Source organism: Callospermophilus lateralis, chromosome 2, assembly GCF_048772815.1.
Source record: "Callospermophilus lateralis isolate mCalLat2 chromosome 2, mCalLat2.hap1, whole genome shotgun sequence".
Lineage (NCBI taxonomy): Eukaryota > Metazoa > Chordata > Mammalia > Rodentia > Sciuridae > Callospermophilus > Callospermophilus lateralis.
In genome coordinates, this window is record NC_135306.1 from 118,662,020 (window position 1) to 118,687,031 (window position 25,012).

Sequence of the window (25,012 nt, forward strand, 5' to 3'; positions counted from 1 at the left end):
TACTTTACCAGTTAGTAAAACAGGTAATAATATATCTAAGCAAGTAATGTCTTTCATTTTTAAAATAATTCTTATAAAGTTTATTTAATCCTTCTTTCCATAATTTCTTCACATTTTGTTCTAGCTTTACACTAATCCTTTCTATATCACTTATCTCTATAGGCATGAATAACAATGAATGGCATCAGTTCAATATAATTTTTCCCCTATAACCATCCTACAAAAAACCATTCAAGTTGAATATCATTTTTGTTCTCTCCAGGTTATAATCAAAAGTTATGTAATCAGTTCTATGAAGCCAGATAGCATGCCATTGCTGGCAACGCAACCAATCTGCTAAACCACGTATGACACTCAATAAATCACATCATTTATTTCAATGTACTATTCTAAAAATCTTTATTCTGGAAGGATCATTTGTTGTAAGCACAAACCAATGAAACAACATCCTTCCAATATTTCTTATTTCCTGATAGTTGAATAACCTCTTAATCATGCAGAAAGTCATGACATTATCTGAATTCATGTTATGTTTTTTCAATGTGTATACTATTCTTAAAGCTTCTAAAAAAAAGTTTAGCTTGAATATGTGCTAGACAAAACACATATTCACAAATAGTTGTTGCATAGGCACAAATTAAGAAAAGAAAATCACTAATTTGTTTTCATTGGATTTCAGGTGAAGTGAACTTATAGAAATTCAACTTAGTGTAGCTCAATAGTTGATTTTCATATTTTGGAATTCCTTTCTCCTAATGTAGCAATGTTCTCAACAATGAAAGACACAGATTTCAATCTCAGACTGAGACTTTTGATAACTATGTGACCCTGGACAATTTTTAATTTTCTGAAGCTAGCATCTAACCTCTGTAAAAATCACATCAACACCACCTACCTCATATGTTTTTGAGAAGATTAGATAACACAGTGCATGTAAAATACACGTGAAACAGTCAAGTCATGACTAAGTGCTTGGTACATAGTAAGGACTCAAATTTTAGCCTTTGTCACTGACATCATTTTATGCATAGCAATGATTTGCTAAAGTATAAGTCAGCGATAAATAGAAGCTTTGGTCTTTAGTAAAACTTACTTCTCTGCTTCTCTGCTGGAAATATCCAGTTTCAAAATAACAAAGAACCCAACTACTCAATGTTTTTCTGACCGAGTTACTCCAACAATCTTATCTCCTCCTTCCTTATATTCTTCCTCCCACATCATGTGCCTGCTGAAATAGAATCCAGCCTCTTAATCACTCCTCTCTAGCTCACTTTTGATATGCTATGAGAGAAGCAAAGATCCTATAACTACAAGGAAGTTAGTAAAAACAGTGGTAAAAATGCAAAGCTTCATGAGAGTACTCATAATTGTTAATTCAAAGATTATAGGACTGGGTAGATTGGAAGGTACAAATCATAATCATTTCACATCTTCCTTTTCCACAGAATCTATTGCTAGACACTATGAACTGAAAGAGTAAGTATAACTAAACATGATTTCTCTCATCATAAATAACTGGTATGTAAGGTAATGAATATTAATGTTTGATTTAGCCACCCCAAAATGTATACCATTTCAAAATCTCATGTTGCACACTGTAATGTAATTTGTCAATTTAGCAAATAAGTTACTTTTTAATTTCATTTTTCTAATACAGAAGATTAAAGTCCAGAAAAGCAATCAGGAATAAGTCATATTTACAGATTAAAATTTCATCCCTAAAGATAACTTGACAAGAGTAGAATGTAGAAATGTAGAAATAGCACAACAACAAAATTTAAACTTATTATGTATTGCACTCTAACAAAGGTACCCAACTCAGAAAGAACTTACCCTTTGAGCTCTTTCTTTTAAATCTTGATCTTGGGCTAAAAAAGATTCCAATTTTTTCTGTACATCTATAAGTTTTTCTGGATTGATTCTTTGTAACAAAAAGAAAGATATAATGGTTACACTAAGAAATCTGAATTTTAGAAATAATAAATAGCATATAGCATTTTCTATTTCCCTCAATATTGTTTTTAAATATATAACATTTCTCATCTATGACCCAAGTTAGACCAAAATTACACTTGATCTAAAGCTCTCTCCTGCATTTTATGAATAATACAGGAGAAAAGAAATGACAGATACTTTCTCTAAACACCACATGCTGAGTGAGTGAAGGATACTTAGATTAACAACATAATTAGTATTGATTACTTCTTAACTCTATAAAGATGGAAAGTAGCTTAAGCAAGATTAATAAAATGGAATAAATGAAATCTAATGTCATTTTTAAGTGTTTCCATTTTCTTATATAATAAAATCAATTTCAAGTAATAAACAAATTCACAAAAAATATAAATATTGATTTACCTATTTAGAAATTAGGCACAATGTAAAAAGAGACATAACTTAAAACTCTGCCTAGGTAAGCTATAGGAAATCCTGAGATTCTTTTAAGGGTACAAGCTTCACAACAGACTTCACTTGTTTCCTTCACTTTAGACTGCTTTGAACCACTTTTTCCTACAAAGCCAGGGTGATGATAGGTGGTTATCAAGTGACTATTTTTCCTGTTTTTATTGCAGAAAATTTTAAAACACCTAAAAGTAGAAAACTTTAAGTCTCAACAATTATCAACTCATAGCCAATGTGTTTCTTCTAAATCCTCAACCATTCCTGTCCGTATCTAACTACTGTCTAATTTATTTCTAGTCAAACCAAACCAAGATGTTTCAATGGCCCTTATACAAGTGAAATTTTGATGAATTCCACTAATAATCCACATATCCTCAATGAGAGAAAGCACATAATATTTTGAAATGAACCCACAACCTGAAACATTTCATTGAAAGTTTCATTCTTTCAACTTTCTCTTTTAAAAAAAAAAAAAAAATATTTATTTTTTAGTTATAGGCGAACACAATGTTTTTATTATACTTTAGGTGGTGATGAGGATAAAACCCAGTGCCTCACACATACTAAGCCAGCGCTCTACCTGAGCCACAACCCCAGCCCTCATTCTTTCAACATTCAATGCTTCCTAAAATTAATAAATTCTCCTTTATTTCTTTTATTTTCTCCAGTTACAGTCTCCTGAAAATTTTGTTTAAACAGAAACCTTTAATTAAAAAATTCAGACTTCTGATTTTTAGTACTACACAGAAGCTTACAAGTCAGCACAGTATCTTAACAAGAAAAGAGCTGAATGTATTAGATAGTCAGCAACCTATATTGAATTTGTTAGTAGGGTGAGCTGACACAGGGCAAACCACAATCCTCAAAATAGGAGGGGAGGAGGGAGAAGGAGGAAGGAAATGGAAAGGGGGGGATGGAGAGAGGAAGTAGGAGACGAACCCAGGAACACTCTCATGAATGAGAACACTCTCATGAGCAAAGCCCACTGGGGGAACCACTGGGGCACCGGAAAACTTGAACCTGCAATTTAGAGATAGATGGAGGCTCAATGTGAACAAGTCTGAAATACATAAACTTCAGGAGGACCCATTTGTGAATATAGGAAACTCCTAAACTTGCTTGAGTCTTACCACCAGGAGTCAACCACCAGTATCTGAGAAAAAAATTCCTCATGCTTCTGGCAGAGGATTGATGGGAGCATTTTAAAATACACTATAGCACCAGCTTCCTCTTAACTAGTTTCTCCTAAGATTAGTCCTTATTAATGAGAGTCCAATCTGCCAGGGGTTTATCAGAGCCCAACAGGTTTGGCTCTGATAAAACTATTTTGGTTTGGACCCTAAATGTCACCAAGGCCATGGGTTGAAGACTTTATTGTCAGCTTGGGATACTATGGGAAGGTGGTAGAACCTTTAGGAGGTAGAATCTGGTGGAAGATGTTAGGTAATTGGGGGTGAACCTTTTGAAGGGGATATTGGGTCTCCAACCCCTTACTATCTCTTTGGTTCCTGGCCACCATGACCTGAGCCATCTTCCTCTGCCATGTGATCCTTATCATGATTCTCTGCTTTAACATGATTTCCAAGTAATGGGGCCAAACAACTATAGACTAAAACCACAGGTGTTGAGAGACAAAATAAATCTTCCCTCCTTGTAAGTTTTTTTTCTCAGGTACTTTGTCCCAGTCAGGAAAGGTGATGTACACATACAAACTAAGCTGGGGAAAGGGAAAGCCACTTCTGGCCACCCAGCCTCACTTCAGCTTGGATGGAGGTACTAAGGACTACCTGTGAAGTTCACAGTCCAGAGATACAAAACTGAAACGAACTGGTCATGGTAGTGCATGTCTGTGATCCCACCAACTCAGGAAGCTAAAGCAGGAGATTGCAAGTTCAAAGCTAGTCTCAGAAATTTAGTGAGGCCCTAAACAACTTAGGAAGACCCTATCTGAAAATAAAAGGTTTTAAGAAATGACGGGAAAGAATGGCAATTATCAAGAATACAAGCAACAATAAATGTTGCTAAGGATGTGGGGAAAAGGTACACTCATACATTGCTGGTGGGATTGCAAATTGGTGCAACCTATCTGCAAAGCAGTATGGAGATTCCTTAGAAAACTTGAAGTGGAACCACCATTTGACCCAACTATCCCACTCCTTGGTCTATACCTGAAGGACTTAAAATCAGCATACTGGCATGATGTGGATATGTCAATGTTTATAGCAGTTCAATTCACAAGAGCTAAGTTGTAGAACTAACCTAGGTGCCCTTCAAAGATGAACGGATGAAGAAACTGTGGTCTATGTATACACAATGGAATACTACTCAGCCTTAAAGAAGAATGAAAATGGCATTTGCAGGTAAATGGATGGAATTGGAGAATATTGTGCTAAGAGAAATAAGTCAATCCCAAAAAGCCAAAGTCTAAATGTTTACTCTGATATGGGGATTCTGATCCCAAAAGGGTTGGGGGAAGGGGGTATTAGAATGGAGGAATTTTGAATTGGAAGTGGGTATGGGGGAAGAAAGGATTACCCTATGTACATGCATGACTGCATGAATGGTGTAACTTTATCATGTACAACCAGAGAAATGAAAAGTTGTGTTCTATTTGTGTACAATGAGTTAAAATGCATTCTGCTACCATGAATAACTAATTAGAATTTTCTTAAAAGAACTGGGGATGTGGGTCAATGGTTAAGTGCCACCAGGTTCAATTCTGAGTCAAAGGGGGGAGAAAAACTGGGACCTAATCACAGGACTATAACACATGTCTCCTCCCTATCCACATTAGTCAAGGGCCATTTACATCCATTCTTTTTACCCCATCACATCAGCTATTAAGTAAAAATTACAAGGCATACAAGAGATAAAAAACAATTTGAAAACAGAGCCAAAACCATAACCAACTGTCTAAAGTATACTGAAATTAACAAAAGTAGGAATTTCAAACTAAAGTAATATACTAAGACTTCCTATGGATTTAGTAAACAGAAAGCAACAACAGACAGAAAATGTAAGCTAAGAGATGGAAAACTTAAGAAGGAATCAAAACTAATCCTACAAATCCACACCACCACCAGTAAGAAAGAATGTTTCTGACAGGCTTATCAGCAGATTAAATATGGCTAAGGATAGAGTATGAGCTTGAATAACATTTAAAAAATCCAAAATTGAAAAACAGAAAAAAACAAACTGATAACACAGGACAGAATATCCTAGGTCTTATGAAACAACTACAAAAAGTCCTCCCAAATGGCCCCAAAGCTAAAGTCACTGGACATTAAGATCTATTTCTCATACAAACAAGCACATATATAAAATTACAGAAAGCACTTAACCCAGTAATTTATTAAGTTATCTAAACCTATTTTTCATAGAAGTATTATCTTAGTATATTTTAATTATTGATTCTACATGGGGAAGGGGGTGTTCAAGATGGCAGAATAAAGCAGCTTTCCTGGCTGCTCCATGGTGTGAAATCAAGAAAGCAGAAAGGCAGCTTCTCAGCAAGGTGAGTGAACAGGAAAACAAAGGGGGTCGAGGGGACTTTATTGGAACTTAATACTGGACACATAAACACTCCCCAACTAAACTAAAAGGCACATAGCACAATAGCACTGCTCAGAAAAGCAAACACATCTCTCCCAGTGGCATGTGGAAGACAAAGAAAGGAATCATTTTGTAGCCACAGCACAAGGATCAAAAGCTGAGGGAGCAGAGTCCTGGTAAACACGAGTCTGGCTGAAAACACAGCCTGGCAAATCCACACTACATAACACAGACTGTGCCTAAGTGACCAGGAGAAAATTAAATATGGAGAGAGGTTTACACAGGGGACAACTAGTTGCGAAAATGCACCCCTCTCTTCCCCCCTCCTCCAATCTGGATGCCTGCAGGACTGGCAGGGAGAGACTCACATGGCCAGGAATTCCAAAGGGTGTGTGCAGGAGATACCGAGTTTGGAGACTAAATCTGAGACCAGGAAACATTGGGTGCGCAGGTGAAGTAGTGAACTAAGAATTAGCTCCTCCATCACACGAAAGGAACCCAAAGGAGATCCTGGAGTACAGTATTCCAGTGTGGACCCCAGCAATTGCTGGGCCTTGTAGGTGTGCTAATTTAAAATCTCCAGATCAATTTGCATCCAGCGAAGAGCCTGGAGCCTACCAAACCCTAAACGGACTCTCCAGAAGTTCTGTCTATAGGATTACTTTTCTCACCTTAGCAACCCCACCCTGAGGTGGGAGCAAGCATCAATCTCCAGACAACCCCTCTTAACCACTGAGAAGGGAAGTCAAGAGTCTTTTAAACTCCACTGGAAACAATTCTTTAACTTTTCATTTTGTTTTTCCCTTTTTTCTTTTTCTTGCTTAATTGTGACCTTAATCATTCATGGACATTTATACATACTAATATTTAGGACTTTGTCTTTCCTCATTTCTAGCATTTTTTAAATCATTTCTTCATGGATGAATTTTTTGAGGACCAGGAAATTTAATTAGTGTATTTCAGGGGGTTTTATACTTTTATTATTTTCATTGTAAACATTTTACTTTATATATTTTTTTCTTCTCACTTATCTACTCCCCTTCAATCTCTCTCTCTTCTTCTGCTAACAGCCAATCTCAATTATTCTCTTTTTCACTTTTCTTTAATTTTTTAATTCTATCTTCTCTCCTCCTCCCTAATAATCATCACATCCTAAACCAGTTCTGTTAACTCCCTAACCACCATTTGAAATTGCAAACTATTTTACAAACTATTCTGCAAACTTGCTGTTTTTATTGTTGGAAATAACTCATCGTTTCTGTTTATGACAAATTCGTAGACATCATAGCATTAATGCTGTATGTTGTTTGCATTGGTTGTTATTATTATTTGTCTTCACCTAAACAATAAGATACAGGAAACCTTCAGGAACACTGTGTCAATAGGTTAGAAACTCTCTACTGCCTTACATTCATACTGTTAGATGAGTAGAAACACAAATAACATGAAAAAACAAGGGAACAAATCTCCCCAAGCAAACCAATAGAATTCAGTAACAGAATCCATCCCTACCACAGTGGAAGAAATGTCAAAGAAGTTTAGAATGTACATAATTAAACTAATCTATGTACATTATCACATTTAAACTGTGATAAAGGACAGTGTAAGGAGTGATATTAGAGACAAATACAGGAAGTGAAAGATCACATCAATAAAGAGAGATTTTGGAAAATAAAATTAAGAATAAATACTCGAACTGAAGGTATCAATAAACCAAATTAAAACTTCAATGGAAAGCATCACCAACAGACTAAATGACTTGGAAGACAGAGTTTCAGGCAATGAAGACAAAATATATAATCTTGAAAATAAAGTTCACCATGGAGAAAAGATGTTAAGAGATCATGAACAAAACTTCCAAGAAATATGGGATAACCCAAAAAGAACAAATTTAACATTTATTGGGACAGATGAAGGCTCTGAAATACAAACCAAAGGAATGCACAATCTTTTCAATGAATTAATATCAGAAAATTTCCCAAACCTAAAGAATGAAATGGAAAATCAGATACACAAAGCTTACAGGACCTGATATATACAAAATTACAACATACCCACACCAAGGCACATTATTATGAAAATGCCTAACATACAGAATAATGACAGAATTTTAAAAGCTGCTATGGAAAAATAAAAAGTCACATATAGAGGGAAACCAATCCAGATCTTAGCTGATTTCTTAACCTACATTCTCAAAGCTAGGAGGTCTTAAATAATATATATCAAGCTCTGAAAGAAAATGGATGCCAACCAAGAATACTATACCCAGCAAAATTAATCTTCAGAATTGACAACAAAATAAAAACCTTCCATAATAAACAAGTAAAAAGAATTCACAACTAGAAAACCTGCTCTACAAAACATACTCCACAAAATATTCCATGAAAAACAGCAAAGGAAAGAACTACACCATCAGAGGAGAAACTAATTAAAATTAAAATATATCAAAATGACAGGGAATAAAAATCATATCTCAATAACATTGAATGTAAATGGCCTAAACTCATCCATCAAAAATCATAGACTGGCAGACTGGATTAAAAAATAAGACCCAAAACTATAATCTCCAAGAGAGTCACATCTTAGACAAAAGACAGTCACAGACTGAAAGTAAAAGGATGGGAAAAAACATATCATTCACATAGATCTCATAAACAAGCAGGAGTTTCTATCCTCATACCAGATAAAGTGAACTTCAAGCAAAAGTTAATCAGAAAGGACAAAGAAGGGCATTTCATACTGCTTAAGGGAATTACACATCAACAAGACATAACAATCATAAATATTTATGCCCCAAATAATGGAAAAATCTATGTACATCAAACAAAACTTTCTCAAATTCAAGAATCAAATAGACTACAACACAATAATACTAGGTGATTTTAACATACCTCTCTTACCACTGGATAGATCCTCCAAACAAAACTAAACAAAAAAGCTATCGAAGTAAAATATACCACTAATAATTTAGACTTAACAGACATATATAGTATACTTCATCCTTCAATGACTGGATACACTTAATTCTCAGCAGCACACAGATCCTTCTCTAACACTGAACATACCTTAGACCACTAAGCAACTCTTAGCAAGTATAAAATATAGAGATAATATCTTGCATTCTATCAGATCATAACGGAATGAAATTAGAAATCAACAATAGAATACAAAATAAAAGCTATTCTAACACCTGGAGACTAAATAATATGCCACTGAATAACCAGAGAATAGCAGAAGAAATCAGGGATGAAATTAAATATTTAGAGGTAAATGACACTAGGGATAGAACATATCAAAATCTCCAGACACTATGAAGGCAGTGCTAAGAGGAATGTTCCTTGCACTGAACTCATTCATTAAAATAACAAAACAAAATTTAAAAAAACCCTAATATTACATCTCACATCCCAAGAAAAAGAATAAATCAACACCTAAAGCAGAAGACAGGAAATAGGTATCAGGGCGACAATCAATGAAATTGAAACAAAAGAATGAGGGAAAAAAAAGACAAATTAAAAAGTAGGTTATTTTAAAAAATAAATAAAATTGATAAACCATTAGCCAAGCTAGCAAGAGAAAGAGAAAACTCAAACTATGATGGAACCAACATGGCGGCGGGCGCTGAAAGATCTGTTCTCTGACCTCTTCAGCTGCGCAAGCAAAGGGATCCTTGGACCGACTGAGTACTGTTTGCTCAGGATCACTGGGCAATGCTGGGCTGGCATGGACCTGGGATGAGCAGTTTGCACGCCTCAGAACCCACGCCAAGCCCAGAGTGGGTGAATTCGGGCTTCCCATGCACAGTTTCTGGCTGATTGTCTGCATCTTGCCACCAAACCGCAGTGACTCAGCGCTACAGACACTCCGGCTGAATAGAGGGGCAGCTCTTCGGTTCCTACGTGAGCCTTTTGAGGTGATACCAACTAAGTCTTCATAGGCAGCGGGCCCAGGATTGGGACGCAGCCTGGGAGAGCCGGACTGGACCCACCCTTCGCATCAGACACCCGGCAAAGGGAACGAACAGCAGCCCTTCCCATTGGACACCACCATGGCAGAGAACTGACGTTGCCAGAGTTCAGCGAAGGGGATAGCTTCATTGAGACTGAGATCTGCAGGTGTGTGACTCTCGGGCCCCTCCTCTCCGCACAGCGGGGAGCTCTCGCCCCCACCCCCCACCTCTAACCCCGAGCACGGTTGTCAGACCGAGGGAGTCAGGAGCAGTGCGTGATCCCGGGCTACCGCTCCCACCAGCGCTGACAACCAAGGTCTCTTGCGCCAGCTCCCAGGGGCGTGGCTACCGGAGGGCAGGCAGAATATATTGACGGTTCCCAGCTTACGGTCTGGGGGAATGGCAATCAGAGAGACTGGGTCCAGTCGTTCAAGAAAATAGGGCTCCTGGGAGCAGCAGACCCGGCGTGTAGCCAGTTTTGTGGTGAAAGTCACCGGTGAGGGGGGCCTGCCTGGAGGAAAAGCGAGGAAGTGACTGAATACCAGGAAAGGCCCTGGGCGCCCAGGATTGGAGAGGCACCCAGGATTGGAGAGCCGCCCAGTGGGGGAGGAGGAGCCACCTCACAGTGATTGGTGCCTGCATATTTAGAGGAGAAGCTTGGCCCAGTGGGCACAGCTCCACCTACTGGAAGAGAAGTTACTCGAACGCTAAGACTGCATTTTTTTAATTTTCTTTTTCTTTTTATTTTTTTAATTTTTTTTATTTTTATTGGGTTTTTTATTTATATTTTTTGTCTTTTCATTTCTTTAGAATTTCCTTATTCCCATTTTCTAGAATTCTACCTGTTTACTCTCATTCTCTTTAGCGACTTCTTCCCTCCCCTTCTCATACCTTTCCTCCCAAACATTACAACGCTGTTTATGGGTAATTTACTAAATGTGTATAGGTAAATGTTCCGAGGCGTTATATAGTGCTACCAATTCCCTAGCTACTCCCAAATACTCCGGACCATTCTCCTGTTAATTTCCCTCGTTAGTAGAGCAATCTTCCAAGGTGGCCAAGATGTACCAACCTCTATACCATCACATCATTCGACCTAAACATAAGTCCCAAGTCCAAACCGCAGATCGCTATATGCAATCAAAATCCGTACACAGTTTATGAAACGAATGAACCTGCTTTAAAGTGCAATAAAATTCATCATCTTAGTCATAATCTCCCATCACAAAGGAGAGACTCCGGAGATACACAAAACCAAAATAAATTTATAGGAGTAAACAGTAACTCGCAGTCAAATATAACTGGAAGTAACATGAGTAGCATGAAAAAGCAAGGAAGAAAAGGAGTACAAACAATGCAGGACAATCTAAATATACAGAAGAACCTAGAGGCATCAGAAAAATGGTCAAATAAAGAACTCAAGGAATACCTTACACAGATGGAATGGAATCTTAAAGAGGACATGAGACAGCAAATTCAAACAATGAAAGAACACATTGAAAATGAATTACATAAACAGATAAAAGAAGCAAATAAGCAACTCTACCAGGAGATAGAGATTATAAAAAAAAAACAAACAATAATCCTAGAAAGGAAGGAAACTATAAACCAAATTAAAAACTCAAACGAGAGTATCACTAAGAGAGTGAAGCAAGTAGAAGTCAGAATGTGAGACAATGAAGACAAAATATATCATCTCGAAAACAGTGTAGCCAACTCAGAAAGGCTGGTAAGACACCACGAGAAAAACATCCAAGAGATATGGGATAACATAAAAAAAAAACAAACTTGAGAGTCATCGGGATAGAGGAAGATTTAGAGATCCAAACCAAGGGAATGAGCAATCTATTGAATGAAATAATTTTAGATAACTTTCCAGATATAAAAAAAGAAACGGAAGTAAAATTCTAGATGCATACAGGACACCGAGCATACAAAATCACAGTAGACCAACGCCAAGACACATTGTTATAAAGATAACCAATAAACAGAAAAAAAGAGAAAATATTAAAAGCTACAAGAGAAAGGAGGCAGATTACATTCAGGGGTAAACCAATAAGGTTAACGGCTGATTTTTCATCACAGACGCTGAAAGCGAGAAGATCCTGGAACAACATATTTCAAACACTGAAAGACAATGGATGCCAACCAAGAATTTTGTACAGCAAAATTAAGCTTCAGGTACGACAACGAAATAAAAATCTTTCATGATAAACAAAAGTTAAAAAAATTCGCAGCCAAAAAACCAGCATTGCAAAGCATCTTGAGCAAAACACTACACGAGGAAGAAATGAAAAACAACAACCAAAACCAACAGTGGGAAGTACCTTAGTAAAGTAAAAGTGGGGGGTGGGGGGGCTAATCATAGATAAACAAACCAAATTTAAAAAAGAAAACAACAAAGATAAATAATCAAACATGACTGGAAGTACAAACCATATATCAATAGTAACCCTAAACATTAATGGCTTAAACTCACCAATAAAGCAACATAGGCTGGTAATCTGGATTAAAAAAAAAAAAAAACAGACCCAACAATATGCTGCCTTCAGGAGACACATCTGATTGGAAAAGACATACACAGGCTGAAGGTGAAAGGTTGGGAAAAATCATACCACGCACACGGTCCTCGGAAGCAACCAGGGGTGGCCATCCTCATATCGAATAAAATCGACTTCAAGACTAAGTTAATCAAAAGGGACAAGAAAGGACATTATATACTGTTAAAAGGAACCATTCACCAACAGGACATAACAATTATCAATATTTATGCACCAAATAATGGTGCTGCAACGTTCATAAAACAAACTCTCCTCAAGTTCAAGAATCAAATAGACGACAACACAATAATTATGAGTGACTTCAACACACCTCTCTCACCATTGGACAAATCCTCCAAACAAAAATTGAATAAAGACACTATAGAACTCAATAACACAATCAATAACCTAGACTTAACCGACATATATAGAATATATCAACCATCATCAAGTGGATATACTTTTTTCTCAGCAGCACATATATTAATAGACCATATATTATGCCATAGGGCAACCCTTAGTAAATACAAAGGTGTGGAGATAATACCATGCATCTTATCTGATCATAATGGAATGAAACTGGAAATCAATGATAAAAGAAGGAAGGAAAAATCCTGCATCACCTGGAAAATGAACAATATGTTACTGAATGATCAATGGGTTACAGAAGATATAAAGGAGGAAATCAAAAAATTCTTAGAGATAAATGAAAATACAGACACAACATACAGAAATCTATGGGACACAATGAAAGCAGTTTTAAGAGGGAAATTCATTGCCTGAAGTGCATTCCTCAAAAAAAGAAAAAACAAACAAATAAATGAGCTCACACGTCATCTCAAAACCCTAGAAAAGAAAGAGCAAAACAACAGCAAATGTAGCAGAAGGCAAGAAATAATTAAAATCAGAGCGGAAATCAACGAAATTGAAACAAAAGAAACTATTGAAAAAAATGACAAAACTAAAAGTTGGTTCTTTGAAAAAATAAATAGGATCGACAGACCCTTAGCCATGCTAATGAAGAGAAGAAGAGAGAGAACTCAAATTACTAACATACGGGATGAAAAAGGCAATATCACAATAGATGCTACAGATATACAGAAGATAATTAGAAATTATTTTGAAACCCTATATTCCAATAAAATAGAAGATAGTGAACACATGCACAAGGGCATGGGTTCAGTCCCCAGCACCACCAAAAAAAAAAAAAAAAAATGTAAAGAAAGAAACTGAAGACACCATCAATAGCCTACCAACAAAGAAAAGCCTGGAGCAAGATGGATTCTCATCCAAATGCTACCAGATATTCAAAGAAGAACTAACACCAATGCTCCTCAAGTTATTCTATAAAACAGAAAGGAAAGAACCCTTCCAGACTCATTCTATGAAGCTAGTATCATCCTGTTACCAACACCAGACAAAGACAATGAAAAATTCAGACCAATATCTCTGATGAACATAAACGCAAAAATTCTTAATAAAATATTGGCAAATAGCATACAAAAACAGTGCACCACAATCAAGTGGGGTTCATCCGAGGGATAGAAGGTTGGTTCAACATAACAGAAATCAATTAACATAATTCATCACATCAATAGACTTAAAGATAAGAATCACATAGTTATCTCAATAGATGCACAAAAAGCAATTGACAAAACACAGCATCCATTCATGCTTAAAACACTAGAAAAACTAGGGCTAGTAAGAATATACCTCAACATTGTAAAAGCAATATATGCTAAACCCAAGGCCAACATCATTCTAAACAGAGAAAACTGGAAAACATTCCCTCTAATATCTAGAACAAGACAGGGATGCCCTCTTAAACCACTCTATTCAACATTGTCCTCGAAACTCTAGACAGAGCAATTAGAAAGAAGAAAGACATTAAAGGGATATAAACAGGAAAAGAAGAACTCAAACTATCCCTATTTGCCAATGACAAGATTCTATATTAAGAATACCCAAAAAACTCCACTGGAAAAATTCTAGAACTCATAAAAGAATTCAGCAAAGTAGCAAGATATAAAATCAACAGCCATAAATCAATTGTGTTCCTATATATCAGTGATGAGTCAACTGAAAGAGAAATTTGAACAACTATAGCATTCAAAATAGCCTCAAAAATAACAAAATGCTTGGAAATCAATCTAACAAAAGAAATGAAAGATTCTACTATGAAAATTACAGAACTCTAAAGAACAAAATTGAGGAAGGCATTAGAAGATGGAAAGATCTTCCATGATCTTAGACAGGCAGAATTAATATTGCCAAAATGGCCATAGTACTAAAAATACGATGTAGGTTTAATGCCATTCATGTTAAAATTCCAATGACATTTTTCTTAGAAACAAAAAAAAGCAGTCATGAAAATTATGTGGAAAAATAAGAGACTCAGAATAACCAAAGCAATCCTCAGCGAGAAAAGGGAAACAAGAGGCATCACAATACCAGACTTTAAATTATACTACAGAGCTATACTAACTAAAACAGCATGGTATTGGCACCAAAACAGACATGAAGACCAATGGTACAGAATAGAAGACACAAACAAACCCACATAAACACACTTATCTCATGCTAGACAAAGGCACCATAAACACACATTGGAGTAAAGATAGCCTCTTCAACAAATGCTGCTGGGAAAACTGGAAATCCATATTGAACATATGAAAATAGACCCCTATCTCTCACCCTGCACAAAACTCAAATAGATCAAGGACTATAGCATTATTACAGAGATTCTATGCCTACTAGAAGAAAAAGTAGACCCAAGTCTCCAACATGTTGACTTAGGAACCAAATTCCTCAACAAGACTCTTAATGCATAAAAAGTAAAATCAAGACTCAATAAAAGGGATGGTATCACACTTAAAAGCTTCTTCACAGCAAAAGAAACAATCAAGAATGTTGACAGCCTACAGAATGGGAGAAAATCTTTGCCACTTGCACTTCAGCTAGAGATTTTTCTCCAAGATATATAAAGAACTCAAAAAACCCAACACCAAAAAACCAAATAACTAATCAATAAATGGGCAAAGGAACTGAACAGACATGTCATAGAAAATGAAATATGATCAGTGAGAAAATATATGAAAAAGATTCAACATCTCTAGCAATCAGACAAATGCAAATTAAAACTACACTGAGATTTCATCTGACCCCAGTCAGAATGGCAATTATCAAGAATACAAGCAACAATAAATGTTGCTGAGAATGTGGAGAAAAAGTACACTGGTGGGACTGCAAATTGGTGCAACCACTCTAGAAAGCAATGTGGAGATTCCTCGGGAAACTTGGAATGAAACTACCATTTGACCCAGTTATCCCATTCCTCAGCATATACCCTGAAGACTTAAAATAAGTATACAATAGTGAAACAACCAAATCAATGTTTATAGTAGCTCAATTCACAATAGCTAAGCTATGGAACCAGCCTAGGTACCCTTCAAGAGATGAATGAATAAAGAAAATGTGGTATATATACACGATGGAATATTAGCCATAAAGAAGAATGAAATTATGGCATTTGCCAGTAAATAGATGGAGTGAAATAGGCCATGCTAAGTGAAAAAGGCCATTTCCAAAAAATCAAAGGCTGACTATTCTTTCTGATATGCGGATGCTGACTCACAAGTGGGGGGGAAAGGGGCTTCACCAGGTTGAACAGGTTGAACAGAGTAGAGTGGGAGGAAGAGAGGAGGCATGGGAATGGGAAAGACAGTAGAATGAATCAGACATACCTTTCCTATGTTCATACATGAATACATGACCAGTGTAACTCACAACATGTACAACCACAAAAATAGGAAGTTATACTCCATTTATATGTGATATGTCAAAGTACATTCAACTGTCATATATAACTAAAAAGAACAAAAAAATTTAATTCAACATAGGATAAAGGGGATAACATGGTAAACGGTTCAATTCTGAGAATACATAGCAATCCTGAACATGCATGCATGTAACAACAGAGCAAACTACATGAGGCAAAACTGATAAAACTGCAAGGAGAAAGATGAATCCATCATTTTAGCTGAAGACTTCTACACCCCTAGATCTGAAATGGATGGATTCAGCAGGCAAAGTCAGCAAAGACACAGTTAAATTCAACAATACCATCAATCATGTAGACATAATGAGTATCTATACACTACTTTATCCAACAGCAGAATATATATCTTCAAGCTCACATGGAAAGTTCGCCAACACAGAACACATTCATGGCTTTAATACCATAAAATTTTTAAAAGACTAGAAATCATACATTGTTTACTCTCTGACACAAAAGAATTAAACTAGAAATTACACTAGCAGCTAATAACTCAAAAATTCCAAGACGTATGACAATTAAAAATACTTCTAGCAGGTTAAAGTACAAATTTCAAGGAAAACTTAAGTATTTTGAATTAAATCAAAATCAAAGTAAAACTTAGGAAAATTTGTGGAAAGCAACAAAAGCAGTACTTAGAAAAGGAAGTTCACAGCACTGAGTACAAATAACTAAACATCAATCTGTTTCCCAATTTAGGAAACTAGAAAAAGAGGAACAAGTTAAATCCAAAATATCTAAAAAATAAAAATAAGTAGAAATTAATGTAACTGAGAAAAATAGGTTCAAAAATGAAATCAGAAAGGTGTTTCTTTGATAAGTATTTTTTTTAAAAGAAGAAGAAAATTACACCAGAGTAAATCTCTGGCCAAAAGAGGATACGAAATATCAGAAATGAAATAGGGATCATCATTCATATATATTCATATTAAAAAGATAAAAAGGAATATGGATAAAAAGGAATATTCTGAACAATACTATGCCCATAAATTTGATAATCTAGATGAAATGTACCAACTGCTTGAAAGACAATTTCCCCAAATTCCAACAAGAGGAAATAAACAATTTGAATTGCCTTACATCTATTAAAGTAGTCAAATCAATTCATTAATTCTGAAACAAAGTGGCAAACATGGATGAGTTTACTTAAAAATTCTACACAACAGTTAAGGAAGAAATATCAATTCTCCAATCTCTCTCTCAGAATATAAAAGTAGAGAGAATATTTCCTAACTCATTCTATGAGGCCAACATCCCCTAAAACCAAAAACTATATATGTTATAGGAGGAAAACTAGCAAATCAACCTAGAAACATATAAAAATAATTCTGCACCACAAGTGGGATTTAACCCAGGTATTCAAGAATGGCTCAACATTCAAAACATTAATTAAAATAATCTACCACATTGACAGGCTTAGCACAAGTCACATGAACATATCAATAGATGTTAAAAAAAAATCTGATGAATCTAATTTACAAATTTTATATCCACACAAAAAGGATATTGTCACAATTCTTAACAATGAGAAATCAAGTTTTGCAACTAAGATCAAGAGCAACGAAGGGATGCCTCCTCTCACCACTGCTTTTCTACATACTACTGGCAATCCTAATTAATGCACTAAGACAAGAAAAAGAAAAAAGCCATACTGATTGTGAAAGAAAATATAAAACTATCCTTGTTCTTGGATAACATATCTATTTGAAAAATCACAAAAAAAAAAATAGACAAAAACACTCCAGGAACTTGTAACAATAATAGCAAGGTTTCAAAATTCAAAGTTAATACATACAAGTCCATCATTTACCAGCAATGACTAAGTGGAAACTAAGATTAACACAGTGCCATTTACATTGGGACCAAATAATAATAATAACAACAACAACAACCTGAGGTATGATTTGACAAAATATGTATAAAATCTATATTAAGAAAACTACAAAACTCTGATGAAAGAGGTCAAAGAGTAACAAATCAATGGAAAGATAATCCATGTTCAGAGAGATTTAATGTTGTCAATATGTCAGTTCATTCTCCATTTGATCTATAGATTCAATATAATCCAAATCAAAATTCCAGGAAGTTATTTAGTGGATATCAATAAATTTTAAACTTTATATGGAAAAGGTAAAGACCCAGAAAACTGAACACAATAGGAAATAGAACAAATAGGGGGACTGATATTACCCAACCTCTCAAGTCTTAATATAAAGCCACAATAATCAACACAATGAAATAAAGTTACTCTTTCCAACAAATGGTATTGAAACTGGACACCTACCTGCAAAAATATGCATCTAGACACAGACTTTACATCTCTTATAAAAATTAATTCAACATGGATCATAAATGTCAATGTAAAACACCAAAGTACAAAATTCCTAAAAGAAAATATGGGGGGAAAATCTATATGACTCTAGGTATGGCAATGGCTTTAGAGGTAACACCCAAGGCCTGATCCAAGAAAGAACTGATGAGATGGACTTCATTTAAATTAGAAATATCTGTTTTGTAAAAGACCATGTCAAAATTATGTGGAGATAGTCACAGAATGGGAAAAAGTATATTCAAAAGACATCTGATATAAAAAGACATGCACAAAGAAGTCATAAAATTTAACACAAACAATCCAATTTTAAAATGGGCCAACAACCTTAATGCACATCTCCCCAAAACAAATGGCAAATAAACATAGGAAAAATACTACACATCCTTCATCATCAAGGAAATACAAACTAAAGCAATGGAATACCACTGCACACCTATTGAAATGACCAAAATCGAAAACACTCACAATCCCAAATGGTGACAAGGACTGTAGTAATAAGAATATTCTCATTCATTGCTGGTGAGAATGAAAAATAGTACAGTTTTCTTATCTAAGAAAAAAAATCAAACATTCCGAACAACCCAGCTATTATGTGCCTTGATAGTTACTAAAAGAAGCTAAAGTTTTATATCAGCACAAAAACCTGCTTGTGGATATTTCTTCATAACTGCCAAAATAAGAAACAATCAAAATGTCCTATGGTAATGAATGAATAAACTGGAACATCCAGACAATGGAATATTTTTCAGCACTAAAAAGAAATGAGCCTTTAAGCCATGAAAAAAGGAACTTACATATATTTTATATTAAAAAGTGAAAGATATTAACCTGGAAAAGCTACATACTTTATGATTTGAACAATATAACATTCTGGGAAAAGCAAAACAATGTAAACAGTAAAAGACTGGTGTTTGCCAGAGTGGAGAAAGTGGGATAAATAGACAATCATGGAGTAGTTTCAGGACAGTAAAAATACTATATATGATACTGTAACAGTGAATACAAGTCCTCCCACATTTGTTCAAACCTATAAAATACACAACACAAAGAGAAAATCCCACTATGGACTTCAGATTATAATGATGTCAGTGTAGGTTGTTAAACTGTTACAAATTCATCACTCTGTTGGGATGTGTTATGTATGTGTGGGGTAAGGGTTATATACAAACTCTCTGCACTTTCTCCTTAGTTTTACTGAAAACGTAAAACTTCTAAAAAAAATTAGTTTTTACTTTAAAATTTCAAACCAGACAACTGAATGGGTTAGGATGAAAAGGGAAATAAATGGAGATAAGCAAACATAATAATTTCATGTCTTTACTTCTCTAATAACATAAACCAGTAGCTCTTACTTGATTTCCTTTACAGGTACTTTTTTCTGGAGAAGTTGCTGCACCATCCCTTTTTCTTCTGAGGGAAGCAAAATTAATAAAGCTTCACCATCCTCTTTGTACCTACACAAACAACAAAAATTAATACATCAATGCAATCTATATTTTACATTTTAACAGTATAAGTAATTAACACAGAGTCAAGTTCATCTAATTGTAAATATTAAGAATCCAAATTTTTCATCTTCTGTGACAACAGAAAACTAGGGCTCTGACCACCTTATATCAAATTCCATCATTTATTATAATTTCTAGTTACTTTAAAGCTGTGCCTTAATAGAAGTGCTAGCTTCTAAGAAAGAAAACAATTCAAGATGATTTCTTAAATAGCTTCCTATCCACACAGCAAGAAGATAATTTTTCACACAAGCAACTAAGAAAATGTAAATAAAATTAGTCATTTAATAAACAGAGCACCCTAATATATTAATTAAATCAATTCATCTTCCTGGAGATTTTATTAATGCCTCTGGAATAAAATTGTTCAAAGGCATCAGTATGAAGAAAAACACTCAGGTAAAACACATGCCTCCAATTCTTGCATCTTCTCTTCCCTCACCAAAACAGATAACCTTATTTCATTCTGCACCTTCAGAAATTTGTATTGACATAGGTCATAAAGCATCCTCTGGTTATTTAAGCTTTTGGTACTATTTATATACAGATCTTACTAATAATACTGTAAGGTCAACTGTTACGTATAAAAAGTCAAACAGATTAAGATTGGGTATTTGGGAAATTTTTTAAATAAACCAAACAAAAAAATCTCAAAGCACTCTAAGATTTATGCTACAAAACATGAGTACATTTTATATCAGATCAAATAAACTATTGATAAACTATGATTCAAGCATAAACAAAAGAACAAAAAAAAACAAAAATGAAAACTGATCTTCAGGGATCTAACACTAAAGTTGACTAAGATAAACATCACAGAAGCAAGAGATTCAAGATGACAGTTACAGAATGGTGAATAAGTCAGTGCCAAAGGACAGCCACAGGCAATTAATGTCATCAACTCACTAGTAAAGAGCCTACTCAGGGGCTGGAGTTGTTTCTCAGTAGTAGAGTGCTCGCCTAGCATGTGTGAAGCACTGGGTTCGATCCTCAACCACATAAAAATAAAAACAATAAAGGTATTGTGTCCATCTACAACTAAAAAAAATTAAGAGAGACAGACTACTCAGGGCAAGCCACAGGGCTGGGGAGAAGGGTTTATATTTAAAAAAAAAAAAAAACTGTGTGTGTGTGTTTGTGTTTGTGTCTGTGTCTGTGTCTGTGTCATAGCTGATGGAATTTTAGGTAAGTCTTGAGTATGAATAAAAAGGGAAAAGCTACATACTTTTTAACATGATCAAATGAATAGAAACAAAAAAATGCAAGGTTAATTCAGTTTTTTTTATTTGTTTGGATAACAGAGAAGAGTACTAAGATACATTAGAGCCTGACGTTAGAGACCTTGGATGTCTCTGCAGAGATTCAGAACAATTATATGCTTGCAGAATTTTATTACTGAATGCTGAAGGGGAAAACTGGCCATAACAACTTACTGAAAAATGGTAGTATACTTTATTTTGAAGACTGAGGGCAATTTTTACCTTATATGTTGACTTTAAAACTCAACTACTCTACATAAGATAAAACTTCAGTAAGAAAAAAATAAATACCCTTGTATGCACAAAGAATATGAAATAAAATACATAAAATATTAAGTTTCTTAGATAATTCAGTAGCTTTAAATTCTTTTTATTAAAGGTACTCTATGTGCCAAATGCTAACAAAGTGGGAAAATAGACATGGTTTTGGCTGTTAAAAGCTCATGGCCTGTTGCCACAGACATTAAAATCAAAGGCTATGAGTGTTACAATATACATACAGGAAGCTGTAAGGGCATGACAGAGCTCTAGCTAAGTAGTCTAGGTGTCAAGCAAACTGTCCTGAAGAAATTATATCAAAGCTGAGACCTAAAGAATAAAGAATTACTTTAACATTAGGGTTAGGAATATAAATGGTGGAGTCAAGTTTACAGGGAAAGGGTAGAATTTCAGAGTCTAGTGGATACTTTTGTCTTCATAATTATTTGCTTGTTCTAGTAAAACTGAAAATAGCTTATTCCTTAATTATGTTTCATAACTAAAAAACTAGTACCAAATAACTTCTTTGTTGTACTTTAATGCAGAATTATGACTCAAAAAAGTTTTTCATCTTTTTTTTCTTTAAAAAAAATGGGGGGGGGGGTTTAAAGCATTCCCCCTAGCAGTTTTAGATTAACCTGTGATGAAAGCAGAATGTATTAGTAACAAGGTGACATCCTAAGTAGATAAAATATCTGAGAGACATCACAATTTCTGCAGCAACAATACCACACCAGGAACCTGGTAAGAGTCAAAGAGGATCAGAATCAGCTAACGAAGCAGTATTTTTACCAAGATGCTCTCAGGGCAGTCAGACTCTGGAAGTGAAATTAATTGCCTTCTGATGGTATCCTGTAGCTACTAGATACAGTTAGGAAGGAGGAAAAACAGTGGGCTAAGGAGAGTCAACACTTCAAATCTTCCACATCCAAATTCAGGGACAGCAAGATGTAATAAACAAGCCCACAAGTTTACACAGGGTAAGAATAAGGCCAAGGAGTAAAAGAAATCTCTAGAAGGTCAAAAAGGCTGAATTTAACATTCCGTGATCTTCCAACTGACTCATGAGCAAGAAAAATAAGGCTAGTCACCCATATCTATCATACCCTACCCATTCATGCATCCAAGGAGAACCTGAGAGAATGAATCAGGATTCAAGTCACAAAAGGAACCATGTCCAAACCTTTTAATGCTACAGCTAACAGAATATACATAAACAGCTTCACATGGTTAAGACAGACTGTAACAGTGACATTTAGAAGAAACACATTCCAAAAAGAAAATGAAAAATGATGTGCAAAATCAAATCCCACAAGATAAGCAGCTATTAAGATCATTACCAACCATTTCACCCATTTTACATATACATCTCTTCCCTAAAACAACATAAAGCACAAATTATCTCCAACTAATACCCAAAAATATTCAGTAAACTTTTATTCCAAGAATAAAAGTACTTTTACAGAGAAGGCATAAGCCCACTTCATTTTTCTAATGCTTACAAGAATAAAGTCTATTTACCCATGAGCTAGCTTTTAGATTTCAAAAGCAATATCCCAGGCCCAAAGCTCACATGTGTAAGAGAAATAAATGTTCTTCTAAGACCTACATTTTAAAATTCCATATATTTGGATAGATTATTTTAAGAAACATCCCAGGCACTTCAGAAAGTTCTGTATCTGAAACAAAATTTCATTTTCATCATCAGTATTAATTCCATGTAGCATTTATACAACTCTTTCTAGTTTTTTAAGAACTTCATTCACATTAATTTGTCAATCCTAAAAAGAAAGAAACCAAGAGAAGAAGCAAATGAAGTCCTGACAGACTAAGAAGCTGGCCTCAAGCCAGCTGGTCATTACGTTTCAAAGATTTAAACTTTTAATCCATGCTTTTTCAATTATACAAGAAGACTCTCCAGAAACAAAGATCCTCAAGAGATTGATCATAACTGTCTAACTCACATAAAGAACATACTCAAATCCTGCAGTTCACTAGTATTTCTAGATAAATAAGATGTCCAGACTATTGGCTTGAGTACACATAGCAATTCCTCCATTGAAATAACATGCAAACAAACTGGCCAAAGCAAGGAAAGCAGTCTTGCTATTTTGGCAATAATGTGCCTTTTTCCCCCAAAGTCAATAATCCTTAACTATTCCATTTCAGATTACCCAGACATCAATGACATCCTAATTGAGTCTCTAACTGTTCCTTAAAGTTTGCTCACTGATAGTGCCAACTATTGTCCTACTACAATATGACTGTTTACAAAAAACTGTAGGGACAGTTCTCCATGTCACAAGCTGGGTTATAAAAGGGTCTATGTAGAATAATTTCATTTCTGTAATTTTAAAAAACAAGTATATACATATAGCATACATTAAAATTTTTCTATTTAGGGATTTTGGAGATTTTGTCATTATTGCCTGTCTATGTTGCCATTTTGGTATTATTGCATCTGTGTAGTGATTAAGCACTGCTTTTATAATAAAATAAACAAGTTATTAAAAACAAGTAAAAGCCAGACATAGTGGCAAATGCCTATAATCCTAGAGACCTGGAAGCCTAAGGGAGGATCTCAAGTTTGAGGACAGCTTTGGCAGCCTCAACCCTATCTCAAAATAAAAAATAAAAAGGACTGAGAATGTGGTTTTGTGATAGAATGCCCAATTTCAATTCCCAGTACTGCCAAATAAATAATAAAAACAAGTAAAAAAAAAAAATACTTTACCTACTTTTGAAACCCATGTCTTTTGCATCACTTATCTAGCACCAATATTAATGTAATTCTTTATTTGAATATCTAGTTTGAAGATACAACAGTTCTTCAACAAATATTTGTGAATGGATGAAAGCAAATGAGCACTAGACACATTATCAGTGATAAGAGGCCAGATTTGGAATAGAAAGAACTAGATTCCAGTCCTGTTGTACTATTCATTAGCTGAATAACTTTGTATAAAACACTTCATCACCATTTACCACATTTTCTGATTCATACAGTATACAACTGAATCTAGGTTTCCTTTAGGATCAAAAATTCTATAATTCTGACTATTAATAAACTATAGACATTGTTCACAATACAAGCATCATCAAGAGATAGACAAGTTGGGCATGTTGATACACGCCTATTATCCCAGTAATTCTGAAGGCTAAGACAGGAGGATTCCAAGTTCAAGGCCAGCTTCAGCAACTTAGTGAGGCCCTGTCTCAAAATAAAAAATAAAAAGGGATGGGGATGTAGCTCAGTGAGAAAGCAGCCCTGGGTTCAATCCCTGGTACCTACCCCCAAAAAAAGAAAAAAAGGAGACATTTGTTGATGACCCCTTACTATTCTATAGTCCCTTCTCTTTTACCCTCTCTATATCTC

The 25,012-nt window shown here is 35.1% G+C and overlaps 1 protein-coding gene across 1 annotated transcript in view; it reads right to left on the reverse strand.

Moving 5' to 3' along the window:
* The window catches only part of Ddx10 (DEAD-box helicase 10), a 271,314-nt gene that overhangs the window by 200,698 nt on the left and 45,604 nt on the right, over positions 1–25,012 (reverse strand). The window contains exons 10-11 of the mRNA XM_076843793.2: positions 19,964–20,065; positions 1,834–1,921 (exon numbers count right to left, since the gene is read on the reverse strand). Coding sequence (XP_076699908.2) covers positions 1,834–1,921; positions 19,964–20,065 — 190 coding nt within the window. The remainder of the gene's footprint in view (positions 1–1,833; positions 1,922–19,963; positions 20,066–25,012) is intronic.